Source organism: Halichoeres trimaculatus, unplaced genomic scaffold (genome assembly GCF_033239565.1).
Source record: "Halichoeres trimaculatus isolate MK-OKI-2021-1 unplaced genomic scaffold, fHalTri1.1 fHalTri1_scaffold_16, whole genome shotgun sequence".
Lineage (NCBI taxonomy): Eukaryota > Metazoa > Chordata > Actinopteri > Labriformes > Labridae > Halichoeres > Halichoeres trimaculatus.
This window is the reverse complement of record NW_027437194.1, coordinates 29,570,030-29,586,311: the sequence shown is the minus strand read 5'-3', so window position 1 is coordinate 29,586,311 and position 16,282 is coordinate 29,570,030. Positions and strand designations below refer to the sequence as shown.

The window sequence follows — 16,282 nt, the reverse complement described above, 5'->3', positions numbered from 1 at the left end:
GTTTTTACAGCAATGGGACATCCTCTCCTTCGGAGCGTCACATGAAGCGACGTGTTTCTGTGATGACGGCATCAGCTGATCACCTCTGGATCATCTGTCAGTCAGCTCTAACAGCTGTTTGTGTGTCTGCACATGTGCGCTGTAATAACTCTGATCAAACAGAAACAGTAACAGAGATTTGTCTGTTCCTTTGACCTGTTTAACAAACACATTACCATGAAGAAAACCTGCTCTCTGTTTATTCTGTGTGCTGTTCAGAAGCTCAAGGATCACTTTTCTAGTAAAATGCGTAATTGTGAGATTATTTATGAATGATTTATCCTTTATCTAGAGCCCATCTGATTGTGACCTCTGGAGCTTATTAATATAACCCACCTTATTGTGTCTCAGGAATGTATTATTGATCAGTCAGTTTTCAGTATTTATCCTCTGTTATATTGATTTGATGATGGTTGTGTTCAGTGTTTTGTGCTTTAAACTCACAACAAACACTTTATTACCAGATTTATGATCAGTTTCTGAACAATCCTCAGTGCCTGTCCTCAGCTCGTCTTTTCTCTCATTAAACTCTGTTGTGTTTGTGAAGTTTCATATAAAGTCTGAGCCGCTGCAGCGTCCAATCAGAGAGTGATATTCCATATGGGGGCGTGTCTGTCAGTAAAAGACTTCCGCAAAGCCAGCTCTCGTGTCTCCTCGATCGTTGCTCCTCCTATCAGTCTCCTCCATCCTCTCTTCTTTCTCCTCTGAGCGCAATTATCGCTTTGGGACAGTCTTCAAAATGCCGACTGGGAAACTACTTTCGGTGTCGTGGAGGAGATAGGATGGAGGAAGAACGTAGTTAACGCATTGAGACGCACCCAGTGTGAGCCACAGTTGTGAGTTGGTGGGGGGGCGTTAGTGTTCTCACTGCACAGGAACCGCTACAGGGCTTGAATGGAAGCAAGCTGAGACCACCTATTTTTGGCGATCTCGATCCGCTTGTTTTGTCCCACATCCCAACGCGATTGCTGTGTTCACATATGCCCAAATGAACCAGACTTTTGGGGGTGCTGCCCACTGTTTCGGATCAACTAAACTTTAAGAATTATATATTACCAAGGTTTTCTTTGTCTGCCACAGATGCTGAGGTGTCCTCAGTTCAGCTGTCAGTATGTTACATTTACCTTTACATTTGTTAACTGTCTATGTAAAACTTTTACTATTTCAGGTTTTTATTTATTACTTTTGCCTTTTATTTCAAGCGGTTTTGGTAATTAGTGCTGCTAATGACTCATTTTGTAGTTTGTAACTTTCAGCTGTCTACCTTCATTTTTTAAGCCTCCCGCTAAAACTATCGCTCACAAGTTTTAGATTTTAGTGTCCATGTTACAGTTTTTTTAATCAGATCATATTTTTTTATGTTATCAAATTAATGGAGCAACTCTGAAGTCATCCCACGTCTCCTCTGACATTTGCAAGAGAGCTCCCATTTGGTGCGAGCGCCCAGCTGGGAATCACTGCTCCAGGAGATCTCAAATGATAAGCTAAAGCATTTCCACATACTCAGGTCAATGGCTCTTCACCTCAGCAGCGTGCTCATCATGAGTGTGCTCACTCAGATGGAAACAGACTGCTGGGAATGAATAGAAAAACACCACATTCAATTGGTTTTATTCCCCTGTCACACACTCATAATTATCTGGGCATTTGGTGGTAATTTGGTCGTAATGAGGTAAAACACCAATTTCATAAGAGTTGGGATGCTTTGTAGAAGCAGGCTAAATACAAAATGAGATAGTTTGTGCACCATTTAAAGTGTGGTTTTAATGAAATACATGAAACAACAACAACAAATTGAATGTTAAAATGCAAAATGTTATTGTTTTATTAATACTGTATGCTCATTTAAATTTGGTTCTGGAAACACGGCTCATAAAACAGTTAAACACAGACAACAAAACAATCAAAACTTTGCATTTGTCAAACAAACAAAAGCACCTGAGGGAACACTTCCCAACTAATTAAACTGGTTTGGAACCAGTTAGTAACATGACTGAGTGAGTACAGACAGGTGCAGCGCTTTGTTAGAGGCTGGGAGAGGAAATCAATCAGCAGCTCCAGGATGTTCCTGACTGAAAACAGCAAAGAGTTATCAGCTGTCATATTCCATATCACTTAAAGATTCAGGGAACCTCTGTACCGGGGCTAACAGGTCCATAACCCACAACCCCAGCACTGGATGGCTGTGACCTTTAGGACCTGAGGGGGCGCTGCAATCAAAACACTCATGACTCTCTAGTGGAAATCACAGCATGAGCAAAATCAGTGGAAAAAAAATCACCACTGATCTTATTTTGACGTTGCATCTACAATAACACTTTGAAAACTGCAATAAGCAAAGAGGGAACTTTGCACGAATATGTCAGGCTTCTTTTTGCACATTGCAATTTTAAATTATATTGTTTGCATTTTCGTTGTACTTGTTACAATGACAAATAAAGTTCTATTCTATATTACAAAAATGGGTCCATAAATATGGTTGAAGTTTCTGGAGCTAAACTGAGCTGCCTGCAGTTGGAAAATGTGACAAAGCAAACCAATTTATTGGGCAGCTTAACTCCACCGTGGTGGCTAAAACTGTTAAAGCACCTGACAGATCTGAAGGTACAGACCTTCTTTCTTCTTTTACCTCCAAAACATGTGGTGGGTTGCTTTGGGCACAAAAAATATCAGATGAAATACTTGCTACTGTTTTTCATCTGCCTTTAACTTTAATATTTGGTTTGTCCACCTTTAAAGCACGTCTCGTGCATAGTCTCAATATATTTCCTAAGAAACTTTAACACTTAAATTATTCCATACCTTCTGCAACTCAAGCCAAAGTGCTTCACTTTAAATATTTAATAGATCTGAACAGTTTATTTTACAATTAGTTCAAACTTAATGGATGGGGTTGAAGTCAGGACTTGAGGGGGTTGGTACATCATTCTCAAGGTTTCCTTTTAAAAAGAACTGAACTAAATGTACTTCTGAAGGCTCTGTTCTGTGATACATAGAGCATTTCAACATAAATATGACTTTTGTATTAATTTCATTTATTTTATGGGTTTTTTTTACAGGCCAATTCAACAGAAGCAACTGAAACCTCTTAATTGAGCTAGATGTTCTTATAATTTAGGCCACCACTGTAAATGGAGCTAGAATATGTTATTCAGCCTGTGAAACTGGTGTTTTGGTTTCCAAAAATGTGGTAAAATAATCAGATGATGTGACACGATGGTAAACATGCTCTGGTCTTATCTGCTTTAAAACACGTCAGCAGGGTTGAATTAAAAAAAAAAGCAAACATTTTTCATAAAACATTACAAAGTTTCAGTTTGAGCATCTGAACTGTTGTTCAATTAAATATGATAGTTTAAAAACAATCAGTTTCTGTCTAATCAACATTTTTCACAGCATCCCAGCTCCAGTGGGCCTGGGGTTGTGTTGTATAACAGATGATGGGAGGTTAAAAAAAAAAAAAAAATCGAAACACTGCAAAGGCTGAGATCTAAAAAACTGTTAACAACTAATTTTAAGTAAAAAATTGTTTCATTATTCTTGATATGAGTCACATTCAATTAACTAGTCTGGGAGCACGTCTTGTTTCAAGATATCAAGAGAGGAACTGAGGTCTGAATTGCTTTTAATCAGTAAAAAAATATTTCTGCCAATGGGGTAAGAAAACATTGCTTGTAACGATTTCTGGATTTAGAAAAATGTCTTTATACAAGCACCTATTTCCTAACCCTTCGGCAGGTTGTTAAGAATAGTTCAGATCTCATTTTAGTCTTTTTAAATTTTGAGATAAGACATTTTTTTGGACTGGTCTGTCTAATGGGGCTCATATTAAGTCGAAAAAAAAAAAGTTTTTTACTCAAAATAAGACAAAAAACTTGACTAGATTTCAGAATTTTTCTTTTTTGTATATTTTGAAAAACTGAAATAACTACTCCAATTGAAATTGTCCAGTAAATAAGACGGCGCGAGACTGGCACTATCACTCTGAGTGTCTCTTAGGTTCACTTCTGAACTCACTGTTTGTTTGTTTGTTTGTTTGTTTGTTTGTTTGTTTGTTTGTTTGTTTGTTTGTTTGTTTGTTTGTTTGTTTAAATGTACAATAATTACCTCCTTTTTAATAAACATGTTGGATAAAAAATATTTGTGCACTGATCCAAGATTAATTTCACTAATTTTTTACCATATCCTCAGTATTGCTCATACTTATATCTTATAGTTATACTCATATCACATTACACTTATGCTCCCATTTTGTACTTTCTTATGTTTTGTAATCTGTACTTTGTTTCTAACACTTTAGAGGGGAGCAACTGTAGCAGCTGTGACTAAAAAGTAACCCCCCCTCAGGGATCAATAAAGTATTTCTGATTTCTGATCTGATAAGAAAAATAACCTTTAGTCAAAACAACTGTACTCATCATTCTAAGGCTTTAAGATCATTACAGTATGAGTGGTGACTTGAGACCCTCACACACCCCACACACACTCCACAGAGCAGTGTGTAATCCTGACTCCACAGCACACGGACTATTAGCAGGCTTTGAATGATGACCTGGATTCTGGAGTCTTTTATCAGTTGTTTCACACGACACCCTACAGCAGGATCCAGGCAGCTACAGTATCTCTCCTCCCCACTAGGAAATGATTCATTAGTATTATCTTTATATTCCTAAGACTGTGTCTTGCATATGTCTGATTATTGTTATGATATTCTTCAGCTAGCAGGGCAAAAAGGAGAAATCAACTTCTCCCCAGTGTCGAGCTTAACTAAAAGCACTGAATAACAGCACATTTCTGTTGTTAAGGAGAGCAGGAACAAAGCTTGTAAATTCTGATGTTAGTAATAAAACACAAACAGTCTGGTTACTTAAAAATGGATTAAATATACTCTAATGGTATTTTAAATGAACAGGATCAGGGAAGGAGAGTGTGCTGACCTTTGTGCGTACACCCACACTAACAAACAAAGACTTCACAGTTTTAACTAAACTGCCATTTAAAACCTCCTGTTTCCAACAAGTATCGCCCTCTCACCACCCTCATTAGTCATTTCTCACCGCCTCCATCTGGTCTCGATGCGTGGAAAAGCTGGATTAATCTCAACACGGGTCACAAACCCTGACCGCTGAGGCCGAGATGTGGTGTTAATAGATCTCTGAATGGAGATCTTTGTTGATCAAATCCAGGGCGGCGGCCTCCCACTCACAGTAGCAGATCTGTGGCGTTAATGGCTCCATCATTGGCAGGCCAACCACGTCAGAGCTTTAAATCACTTAGCCCCGGGAGAAATGCACAGGGCAGGGGTCTGCAACCTGTGGCTCTGGAGCCTCATGAGGCTCTTTGACTCCTTTGCAGTGGCTCCTAGTAGCTTTAAAAATATTGAAATAAAGAGCTTTTAATATTTTAATGATAACGACACAGACACTAAGTAAAATCAGAATATGAAATTTGAACTAAAAATGCATCATCTCTTGAAGTAAAGCTTTAATTTTTTTAAATATTTTTTTGTAGTTTTTTAAAATTATTTTTGATTTTTTTAAATTAAATTTTTAGACATTTTTGCAAATCAAGAAAAAGAATTCCACATTTTTTAAAAATTTTGCATATTTTTGATTTTTTATATAAATCCCTCTTTTTTTGCAATTTCAGAAAGTTTTTACAATTTTGGAAATCAAGCAAAATTTTGAAATTGCATTATTTAGGTTTTTTTTTTTTTCAAATTTATGACATTTTATCAATTACTTTAAAATTTTGCACATTTTTTAAAATTCATTTTTTTTATTTTGCCAATTTTTTATCTTTTTTTCAATTTCCAAATTTTGCTAAATTTATAAAATGTATGACACTACAAATTTCTTTTTTTTTCTTAAATTTGCAAATTTATTAAAAAAATAAATTAAATAAATTAATTAAAAGAAAAATACTAGGAAATCGCATGTACAAATTCATAAACTCAAAAACTAAAAAAATTAGATAATTATTCACCTGATTATACACTTTTTTGTCTTAATGTGAAGATAAAGTAGATTTTGCTGCTCCCAAATGACTTTCATCCAGGTGAGCTGAGGCAAAACGGCTCTTTTGAAAGTAAAGGTTGCAGACCCCTGGCACAGGGGGACCACATCATGTCAGCGGGGGAGCCTTTCACCTCATGTTTAGCGTCCTAAGCTGAAAGAAAGTCATGCACACACACACACACACACACACACACACACACACACACAGACATTAGGACACACTCAGCAGGGGGCGCAGTTATCACACTTTTTTTAAAATGCAAATGGATTTAACTGCTTTAGGTCTTTGTGTGTGTGTGTTTTTAAAGTGAGGGTGTTTTATGCTTTATGTTGATACTCGCAAATGCTTGTTGAACAGAATATTAATTAGACTTTCTCTGCTCTTTTATTAAGAAGACTTCCCTTTCAACTTTAACTCTTCCTTCTTCCATCTTCCCTCTCTCAGGCTGGCGCGAGATGCCCCCGACAGATGCACCAGTCACTTTGATGCAGTGGCCCAAATAAGAGGGGAGGCCTTCTTTTTCAAAGGTATTCAAGCCTAAAAGGGAAAAAGTAAACAAGAGAGACAGATGGACAGACGGAGAGATAGAGAGTGACAGTGAGACGGAGGAAAGAAAGAGTGGTGAATATAGAGGAGGCAGAGAAAGAGTAGGAGACGAGGAGGGGAGCTGGTGGCTCCAGTGATCAATAAAGATCCAGGTCACGTGGGAGCTCCCAGGGCGGGTATCACAGACTCACACAGCTCCACGTATTCTGTGGTTTAAACAAAGTGGTCCCATTGGGCCCCGCTGCTGCATCCTTCCTGTCTAATGAGCTGGTCTGTTTGCTTATTAACTGTTGCAGCTCGTAAAAACAAAGTGTTTTATGATACAGCACAACATGATGCACACTGTCTGCTCTGGAAGATCATCCTCATTGATCAGCTTTTCTGCTCCTTTTGCATAAACTCAGCCGCATCATTCCTCAGCTCCTTTTTCTCCATCAGTGGACAGAAGTCAGAAACACAGGTCCAGTTGGAGAGTGCTGTAATATTTTGATTCCAGTCTCATGTAATGACCAGGGTTTTAGTTAGTCTTTGTGACCTGTGACAGCTCAGACCCACATGGTGTGGATGGTGTGGATGCTTTTTGGATTTTCTAATCTATCCCTGTCTGATGTAGGAAAGTACTTTTGGCGACTCACCAGAGAGAGGCACCTGGTGTCTCTGCGTCCTGCTCAGATCCATCGCTTCTGGAGAGGCCTCCCGCCTAACCTGGACAGTGTGGATGCTGTGTACGAGAGGCCAGGGGACCACAAAATCGTCTTCTTCAAAGGTGAATATCTTTTTTTATTAACTCTGGTTGTTCATTTTGTATCTCTCTGATCAGATTCCACAGACAAACACTTCATTGGTTCGTCAAAACATAGTTTGTGTTTTTGTCTGGTGACCAGTTGTTAAGCTGGGACCCAGGGAAGACTGAGGCAGATCTAGAATCCAGGGTGAGAGTGAGGTCTCCTCAGGCAGTAGTGAGTGTGAGGCCGAGGTGAAAGCAGGTAGCATGGCTGAGGCTGAGGCTGGGTGAAGGGCAGGAGGCTCGAGGAGGCACTGGAGAAGGAGAGGACACAGGTATGAGTCAAGGGATAGATCACTCAGAAAACTTGAAACTAGCAAATGCTCTGTGCAGAAGGGCTGGCGGCTGTAGCACAGAGGTAAGGGTATACTCTAGGACTTGAGTCCTTTCTCTGCAGAGCTCATATGCTGCCTCCTGATGAGCCTGATTAGTCACAGGTATGTAGGTGAAGTGGTGGCTGGTGAAGGTGAGAGATCTCTGAGGAGGAGAGCAGGACAGACCACATCAGGGTACAGAGGCCTATATTACAAAGCAGGATTAGTGTCTTAGCAAGATAACTTCAGGGTTAACTCTCGATTACCGATAGCACAAAGCTGGTTCCTTTTTTAACAGAGTAGATCACCATGGTGACCTACTCTGAACGGCTATCCTGCTCTGGAGCAGGATAAGTTGGAGGTTGAATCTGATCCTATACAAAAGCCCCTCCCACTGGCCAATCGGCTTCTCAGAAACAATGGCCTGCCCTTTTCTCCCAAACCCGGTAAACAGAGGCACACAAGTTGTAAGAAGAGCTTTACAAAGAGAAAGGGTGTTTAAAGATCGATCAGATCCACTCGATCAAAGCGACGATTCGCTGTATGAGAGGTAAAGGTTCTGATGGCCCGGACTACTCTACCTCTGTGAAATATTAGAGCCGTACATTGCCTGTCCAACCCTCAGAAGCGGTGCACTGACTGTCCCACAGACATTGTGCATCATCCTGCGGTTCTTTGCCACGGGCAGCTACATGTACTCTGTCGGGGATGAGGAGCGGCTGAGCAAGTTTACGGCATCAAGTGGCTGCTGCACTCACGTAACTTAAGGACGAATTCATAGCGTTCCCAGGATGAATGAGAAGGAGGTGGAGCCAGTTACCTGTGATAGGAGCTGATTCTGAACAAAAGATGAAGGAATTCTAGCGCAGATTTTGTCAATGAAATGTACACACAGCAGAACATGTCACCACTTTTTTGGGAACATTTTAGGGGACGCTGAGCTTCCCTTGCAGTCTTAGAGCAATCGCCACTGCTTGAAACAGACTTATCAGACGTGATGATGTTCTTGTATTTGTTTTTTATCTGCTCCATGTTCTTCTGACTCCAGAAGGATTACATCTGGGAGAATGACATGATATTTGGAATACACGCAAGTCATTTTCACAGTAGCATTTATTATTTTATGAGATTTAGAAGTGTGATCACTATCATACTGAGCCACTGATGAGTAACTTAGGCATTTACACAGTCTGCTATGCGTTGCGTTGCATTTTGCTTGCACATGGCCGCTGCTACCATGTTCCCCCTTACCGAGTTATTGCTTCTTTCCTCCTTGTATTGCTGCATTATCAGCTGCTGCTCTTCAGCGGTGACGTACGGAGCTTTCTTAGTCGCTCATGATTGTGATTGGTCAGCTGCCTCTGAGCCCTCCTCTTTTACGTGCGCGTTCACGGCTCTTGAGGAGTCAATCCTGGGTTGAGTTACCGTGTTGATAACTCACGTCGTGCTATCGATTGTCCTGATTGCCATTGTTACGGTTACTCAATCCTGGATAGATGTGAGTTACCGTGCTATAGGCCTCAGGTCACCACAGATTGTTCAGTGGAAGCTGTAAATATATGTTTTTGTTTTGACATGTGGTCTCTGTGTCTCCAGGTCTGAAGTACTGGGTGTTTAAAGATAATATTGTGGAGGAGGGTTACCCCCGTCCCATCAGTGACTTTGGCCTTCCCTCTGACGGCGTGGATGCAGCCTTTGTTTGGCTCCACAACGACAAAACCTACTTCTTCAAGGACAACAGCTACTGGCGCTACGATGACCACCTCAGACGAATGGACCTGGGCTATCCTAAAGACAGCACGCTGTGGAAGGGGCTGCCGCCAAACCTGGACGATGCCATGAGGTGGTCTGATGGTGAGTTCTTACAGGAACCAGGGTTCTGGGGAGTCACAAAGCATGATGCTGTAAGGTTATGCATTAACCTCCATGCAGTTAGCTCATTTTTCTGTTGTGGTGTGACTAGCTGTGGACTAAAGCTGTCATCTATACACATGATGTGCTGCTGAGGGGAAGCTTTCTATCAGGTTACTGTGAACAAATTCACCTGAAACTTTTTTTCCCTCATGTTTAGAGTCTGCATGGAAAGAGAAAAGAACAAAACTCATCGTATGTGACAGTATGATGAGTATTTCAGACCATTTCTACACAGTGTGCCTTTTTATGTCAGGGTTGAGCCTCAGACAGAACATTTGTTATATCTATAGAGGTTGGGTCGTCGTCCTGATCGCTGTTAAATTTGAGCTTAAAAACCTTCAGATGAGCTGCGGCACAGCTGAGTCTGATTCAGCTGCAGAGGTCTGTAACACCTTCTGCTTCTCAAACTCCAGTATTCAAGAGTGGACTTTTCAAAATAAAAAGACAGAATGTACTGGGCAGAGGGAAAATCTGAGACAATACTGGATGAAGGGTTCTGTCTTATAAACTTGTATTCAACCAAATGATGATGGACAAAATAATTGGAACACTTGGCATATTTAAGAGATTTCAGTTTTCATGTTCAATTGGCCTTTAAATACTAAAAAAACAAATCAAATATTGATAGTCATCATCATAAGGTGATGTTATGAACCATAAAACATGGAGCATTCAGATTTTAGAATGAATTTGATTTGATTTATAGAAATGTATTCGGATTTGAACAACAAAAATCTTTTTCTTCTTCTCCTTTTTCTTCTCTTTCTTCTTCTTCCTCTTCTTCTTCTTCTTCTACCAAAAAAACAACAACCACTCCCTCTCTTCTTCTCTGCCTGACTCCCAGGTAGATTTCAGGACCTGCGGCCAGGCTCATAAAACAAATTTTCGCTCTCTCTGTCCCCCAAAATCTACTGTAGACAAACATAGCTGTTCTTCATTCGAGGCTTTAAGGACGGTGTTGAAAATGTGTTCTCTGAGGTTGATTTGCATCAAAAGGTCGACTTTTGCCCCAAATGAATAGAGTTGTCTGATTTACATGCAAACACTGTTTTCCCTTCCACACAGTTTGGAGCATATTTAACCCTTTGCATGTGCTTTGGGAATTAAATGGTTTGTGTTTGTCGCATTAGCAGAGGTCAAGCAGGCAATAAGCTGCACACAACACTGAAGTAATCTTTGTTTCCTGTAGGAAGCCAGCAAACAGGACCGCTTAATGTCACAACAACCAAAAGCATTAACCTGTTTTGCCCCACCAGTAACAATTGTTGCTGAAGTTAATCACTGTCATATTTTACTCGCAATCAAAAATCTCAGCGTCACTAATGCAACTTTTTTCCACTTTAATACTAGAAGATAACTTAGACAAAGATTTTGGTTTATGAACAATAGTTTTTAGAGTGGTTCCTGTCACATCACATCATCTGCTTTCTGCTCCTTCAGGTGGAAGACATGATGGATGCAAATTGTTCTGGAAAGAGCCAATTTTACTACATTTCTTATGATTTTCCCCCAAAATATATTCATTTGGGTGGAAACACATTAAGTTTTGCTCATGGGCTGATTTCTGAGTGGCAACAGTTGCTGGCAGGTACATAGCTAGTTGAACACTAGAGGAAAACAATGCCTACAGCATTGCACACAATGTACTTATTAAGTGCAATTCTTGACACACAAGTACCCCCCCCCCCCCCCCCCCCCACACACACACACACACACACACACACACACACACACACACACACACCACCTTTTTTAAAAATCTTTTATGACTATATTATTATTTTTATAACTTTATTAGTGTTGTGATTATCATTACTTCTACATGATTACTAGGTGACTTAGTAACAAGCTGTGTGGCTACTGGCAATAACTGTTGTCAGTCATAAAAATCCTAATAGGGTAAAGGAAGTAACATAAGCTAGGCAAATTAGGAATGTTTAATGAAAATAATGGCAGAAGGGTAAATTGAACTGAGGTTTATTTATCAAATTAAATCTGGTTAACAAACAACCTTACAACGGAACAAACTTTACAACCCAAAGATAACAACTCTGACAAACAACTCTACTAAAGAGCCAAGCTTAGACGGACCTTTCGGGCAACAGACCACTGCAGGTCAGCCGCTCCCGCTCCAAACTCCAGCCAGCCTTTTGAAACCTCCCCCTCTGGTCGAGCTCCGCTCCTTATTGGTGGACGCCAAATAACCCCCAATCACTCACAGCACCTGGCAGCCTGGGAAGAGGGAGGAAAAAACCCACACACCTGGCACACGCACACACACTCAGATACACACACTCAGAGACACACACTCAGCAGCCCACACCAGAGACTGGGACCTTAACACCCCTCGGGCTCTGATTTCGTGGCGCAGCGCAGGGGGCGCAAGCCTGGCGCAAGCCTGGCGCAGCCTGTGCAGTGCTAATTTCGTGCGGCGCACCGCCGTGCGCTACCAATTTGACAATTTGGTAGACCGTCTGCGCAGAGATGGGTGTGACTGCGCGCCACGGGGAGTTGACGGCGCACCAGGGGGAGGTGTCAGCACATTCATGTTGGCGCAGTGACAATTTCATGCCAAAAAAGTGCGCTGAAAGCTCGCCAGCTCCAACCTGGTCTATCCTCGGCACAAGGCGGAGTGCACCCCACGCAGCTGTAATTTGGTGACAGGCGCACATGTCACCAAAGCCTCAGAGGCAGGTTTCCAGAGTGTCAGGCACATTTTAATGCAGTTAACAATCACAGTAATCACTATTTAATGTAACTGTCTGAACCAGCATATACATTTATATCTATATTAACTGTCCTGTCACATCTGATGTCAGATTAAAGCCGTTTGTCATAATGGAAAGTTAACCTGACGGCAGCAGGAAGTTTGATGCACATCTTACAATTAAACAATAAACAGCCTTAACATCTGATACTGAGTATATATCTGGTTCTCTCATTTCATTTAAGTCAAAGAAAAGAGGGAGAGAAAAGACGAAGAAAAAAAGAGACAAAATAAATGTATGTCACTCAGGATTTACCCGTGATTTCCCATATTTCTCTGTTTTAGTCTTTATTTTTAACGTGATCTAAAAAGATGGAGTACATTATTGTAAGGAGGATGAGGTGGAGACACTGGGAGAGTATACAGTATATCACCAAAGGTTCTGCTATTTGGCGATGACAAACCAGGAGTGCAGGTGGATCAAAAGTATTCTGAATGGATAAGCCAGCTGTGTAACTGTCTCTTCATTTTGTTCTCCTATTAATGACAAAGGAACAGATTACGTCTGTTGGCCTTACAAGGTGACGCGCTTCGTGTCCTCCGATGTGCCCTGCTATCCATTGTCCTGCTGCAGGGACAGTGGCTCTGACCGTCTCCGCTACCAGCACTGTTTCCGCGGTGTCGGGGTTCACTCAGACCAATCAGACGCTGCGCCTCAGCTGCAGGGCATTTAAAGGCGAGGAGAGGTGCTCATTTGATTGGTGAAAACAGCGCTGGGCTGTGTTAAACCCACTCACGGCTTTTCTCCTCCCTCTCTGCCATTTGCCTGGAGGGAGGCATGGACGTGCACCTCTGCGCTCCTCTGCGCCTTGACTGCGCCTGGTCTACCAAATTAGAGCCCCTCCTCTTAAAACAACAACCCACGGTTGTTTACAAGTCAGCCAATACCCACACAAAACACAACATTAACAACCAAAAGTCTTGACAAGGCATCTGCCAAAACGTTCTCCTCACCCTTCTTGTGTCTGATCACCGAGTTGAAATCCTGCACAATCAACGCCCATGGCATAAGCCTCTGGTTATGGTTGTACATGCGCGCTAGGAACCTGAGCGGGCCATGATCTGTGCAGACAACAACTGGCAAAGGGCTGGACACAACATACACTTCAAAATGCTGCAGTGCCAACAGCAGAGCAAGAGCCTCCTTTTCTATAGTGGAGTAATTTACAAAAAAAGGAAAAAAAATTAATACATAAAATGATTCAGAGGGACTCAACTGATAAAATTGTAATCCTTACAATTCTAAAAAAAAAATTGGGCATTGTTAATCCTAAGTTTTCAGAAGCTGAAATGTTCAGTGGTAGACTTTTCAATAGTTAAGGTGTGAAAGATGTGGTTTGGGGAAGTCCTGGTGAATTTGACCTGGTGTTGGGGAAAAGTTTGTGGGTGAAGATTCCCCAGGAAAACTTTTCTTATGAAGTTTGCAGAAGTAGTTTGGCAGGATTTTATATAACAGCCATGAACAATACACTTTGTTCTGTGCATGAAATTAACCTGCAGGGTCACTGCAGAAGCTTTAACTGAAGCTAATGATGCTTCATTTTTAGTTTTTTATAATGTACTCTGTATACTGTACTTTGTCTATGCAAACAAACATATATGTCCAATCGAAAGGCCACTTGGACGTAGAGGAAAGTTCGATGTGTTCAAACCCAATAAGTAATGACCCATGAGAAGAACGCTGCAGTTATGGAAACTCTACTGCTGTAAGTTCGCCTTCAGGGGATGCAAGATGCTCAAGTTTCCAGACACAGAAACTTTTTTCATTAAAGACACCGAGTCAGTGTAGCAGAAAGTGGTTGTGAGACCGGCATCTCTGTTTGCCAACAACAGTCTTGACCTTTACACAACAAACACCGGAGAGTCATGTTGGGTGTTATGAATCTCAAGCTGGTCTCACTTTATTACCTCGAGCTGACGCTGTGAGTGGGTAAACTTGCTCGGCTTCATAAGCAGCGCATATTTAAAGAAAAAAACAGAGATACAAATATGAGACACCTTATCTAATGACAGTCAAACAGATAACCCCCCCCTCCTGCATTGACCTAGACAAATCCATCCTCTGAGACAGGGGTCTGCAACCTGTGGCTCTGGAGCCTCATGTGGCTCTTTGACTCCTTTGCAGTGGCTCCTTGTAGCTTTAATAAATATTATTTAATTAAAGGGCTTTTAATATTTTAATGATCACGACACAGACACTAATTAAAATCATAATATACAATTTGGACTAAAAATGCATCACCTCTTGAAACAAAGCTTTAATTTCTTTTTCTTTTTTTTGTTTTTTTTTTCAATTTTTGACATTTTTGCAAATTAAGAACAACAATTCCACATTTTTTAAAGATTTTGCAAATTTTTGATTTTTTTATATAAATCCCTCTTTTTTGCAATTTGAGAAAGTTTTAACAGTTTTGGAAATTAAGCAAAATTTTGAAGTTGCATTATTTAGGTTTTTTTTTTGCAAATTTATGACATTTCATCAATTTCTTTGACATTTTGCACGTTTTTTTAATTTTTTTTTTTATTATTTTGCAGTTTTTTTATCTTTTTTTCAATTTCAAAATTTTGCTAAATTTATAAAATGTATGACACTACAAATTTATTTTTTTCTTAAATTTGCAAATTTATTAAAAAATAAATTTAATAAATTTAATATATTAATTAAAAAAAACTAAGAAATCTCACGTACATATTTATAAACACAAAAACTTCTCGTTTAGATAATTATTCACCTGATTATACACTTTTTTTTGTCTTAATGTGAAGATAAAGTAGATTTTGCGGCTCCCGAATGACTTTCATCCAGGTGAGCTGAGGCAAAACGGCTCTTTTGAAAGTAAAGGTTGCAGACCCCTGCTCTGAGAGGACCTTTTCCTGCCCCAGACTAAACCAGTTTGAGCAGTCAGTCAGTCAGTCACTCAGTGAGCAGTTGTCTTACCTAACAGACCTGAACAGCAGTGGGAAAAAGAGGAGACAATGACAGCGAGTGGAGCTTTACCCTGTGGGCAGGCGTTCATTTTACAGACTGCCCACTGGCACACAGCTACAGCGAATGAGTCCTCACACAGTCTGTGTCAGGATCAGTTCCATCCCTGCAGACATGAACGTCCTCAGCCGGCCGGCCTATCTCCATCTCCATCTCTGTACCTCTTTCATAACAGACACACCTCTCCAGACGCTGCATCGCTCTGACTGAACCAGGCAAAAAGCTAATGAAGACGTATTTATATCACTGACATTTGCATTTCTTCTGTTTGTTTATTCTGTTTGTGACTGATTATTTCTTTCCCCTTTCTTTTCTCTACCAACACATAATAGTTCATGTTCATCCATTTCAGTCATTCCTCTTTCCTCTGCAGATTTTTTCTTTCTAGATTGTAACCATCGCACTTGTTGGAAAATGGACGTAGGCAAATAAAGCTGTAATTTAGAGCAATGAGGGGCCAATCACTCTCCCTGGCCTTCTTATACATACTGTCCATACACTGCTTAAAGAACAGTTCCTGCAGTTTCCTAGTAACGGTGGCAGGTCAAACAGATATTAAACTAAACACATGGATCCAAAGTCAAGTCACAGACCTGTTTGAGCCTGCTTGTTTGTTAGGATTGACTATTTCCAGATGAATGTGCCCGTCATGATTTGCTCTCATTTGAATGTTCCATGTTTCATACGTCAGCGCTCATTTCCTGTTTGGTTCTGTTCACTCTCGCTCTCTGTGTCTTGTTTTCCTTCCCTCCGGTTTGCTCCCTGAACTTTTTCTGAGTCTTGTTTGTCACTTAGGTTTTATTACCCTGTGTGTATTCAGTCTTTGTGTGTGTGTGTGTGTGTGTGTGTGTGTGTGTGTGTGTGTGTGTGTGTGTGTGTGTGTGTGTGTGTGTGTGTGTGTGTGTGTATGTGTG

At 40.6% G+C, this 16,282-nt stretch overlaps 1 protein-coding gene across 1 annotated transcript in view; it reads left to right on the top strand.

Moving 5' to 3' along the window:
- The window catches only part of LOC141805861 (matrix metalloproteinase-17-like), a 182,392-nt gene that overhangs the window by 152,059 nt on the left and 14,051 nt on the right, over positions 1-16,282 (top strand). The window contains exons 7-9 of the mRNA XM_074691070.1: positions 6,502-6,584; positions 7,217-7,369; positions 9,298-9,555. Coding sequence (XP_074547171.1) covers positions 6,502-6,584; positions 7,217-7,369; positions 9,298-9,555 — 494 coding nt within the window. The remainder of the gene's footprint in view (positions 1-6,501; positions 6,585-7,216; positions 7,370-9,297; positions 9,556-16,282) is intronic.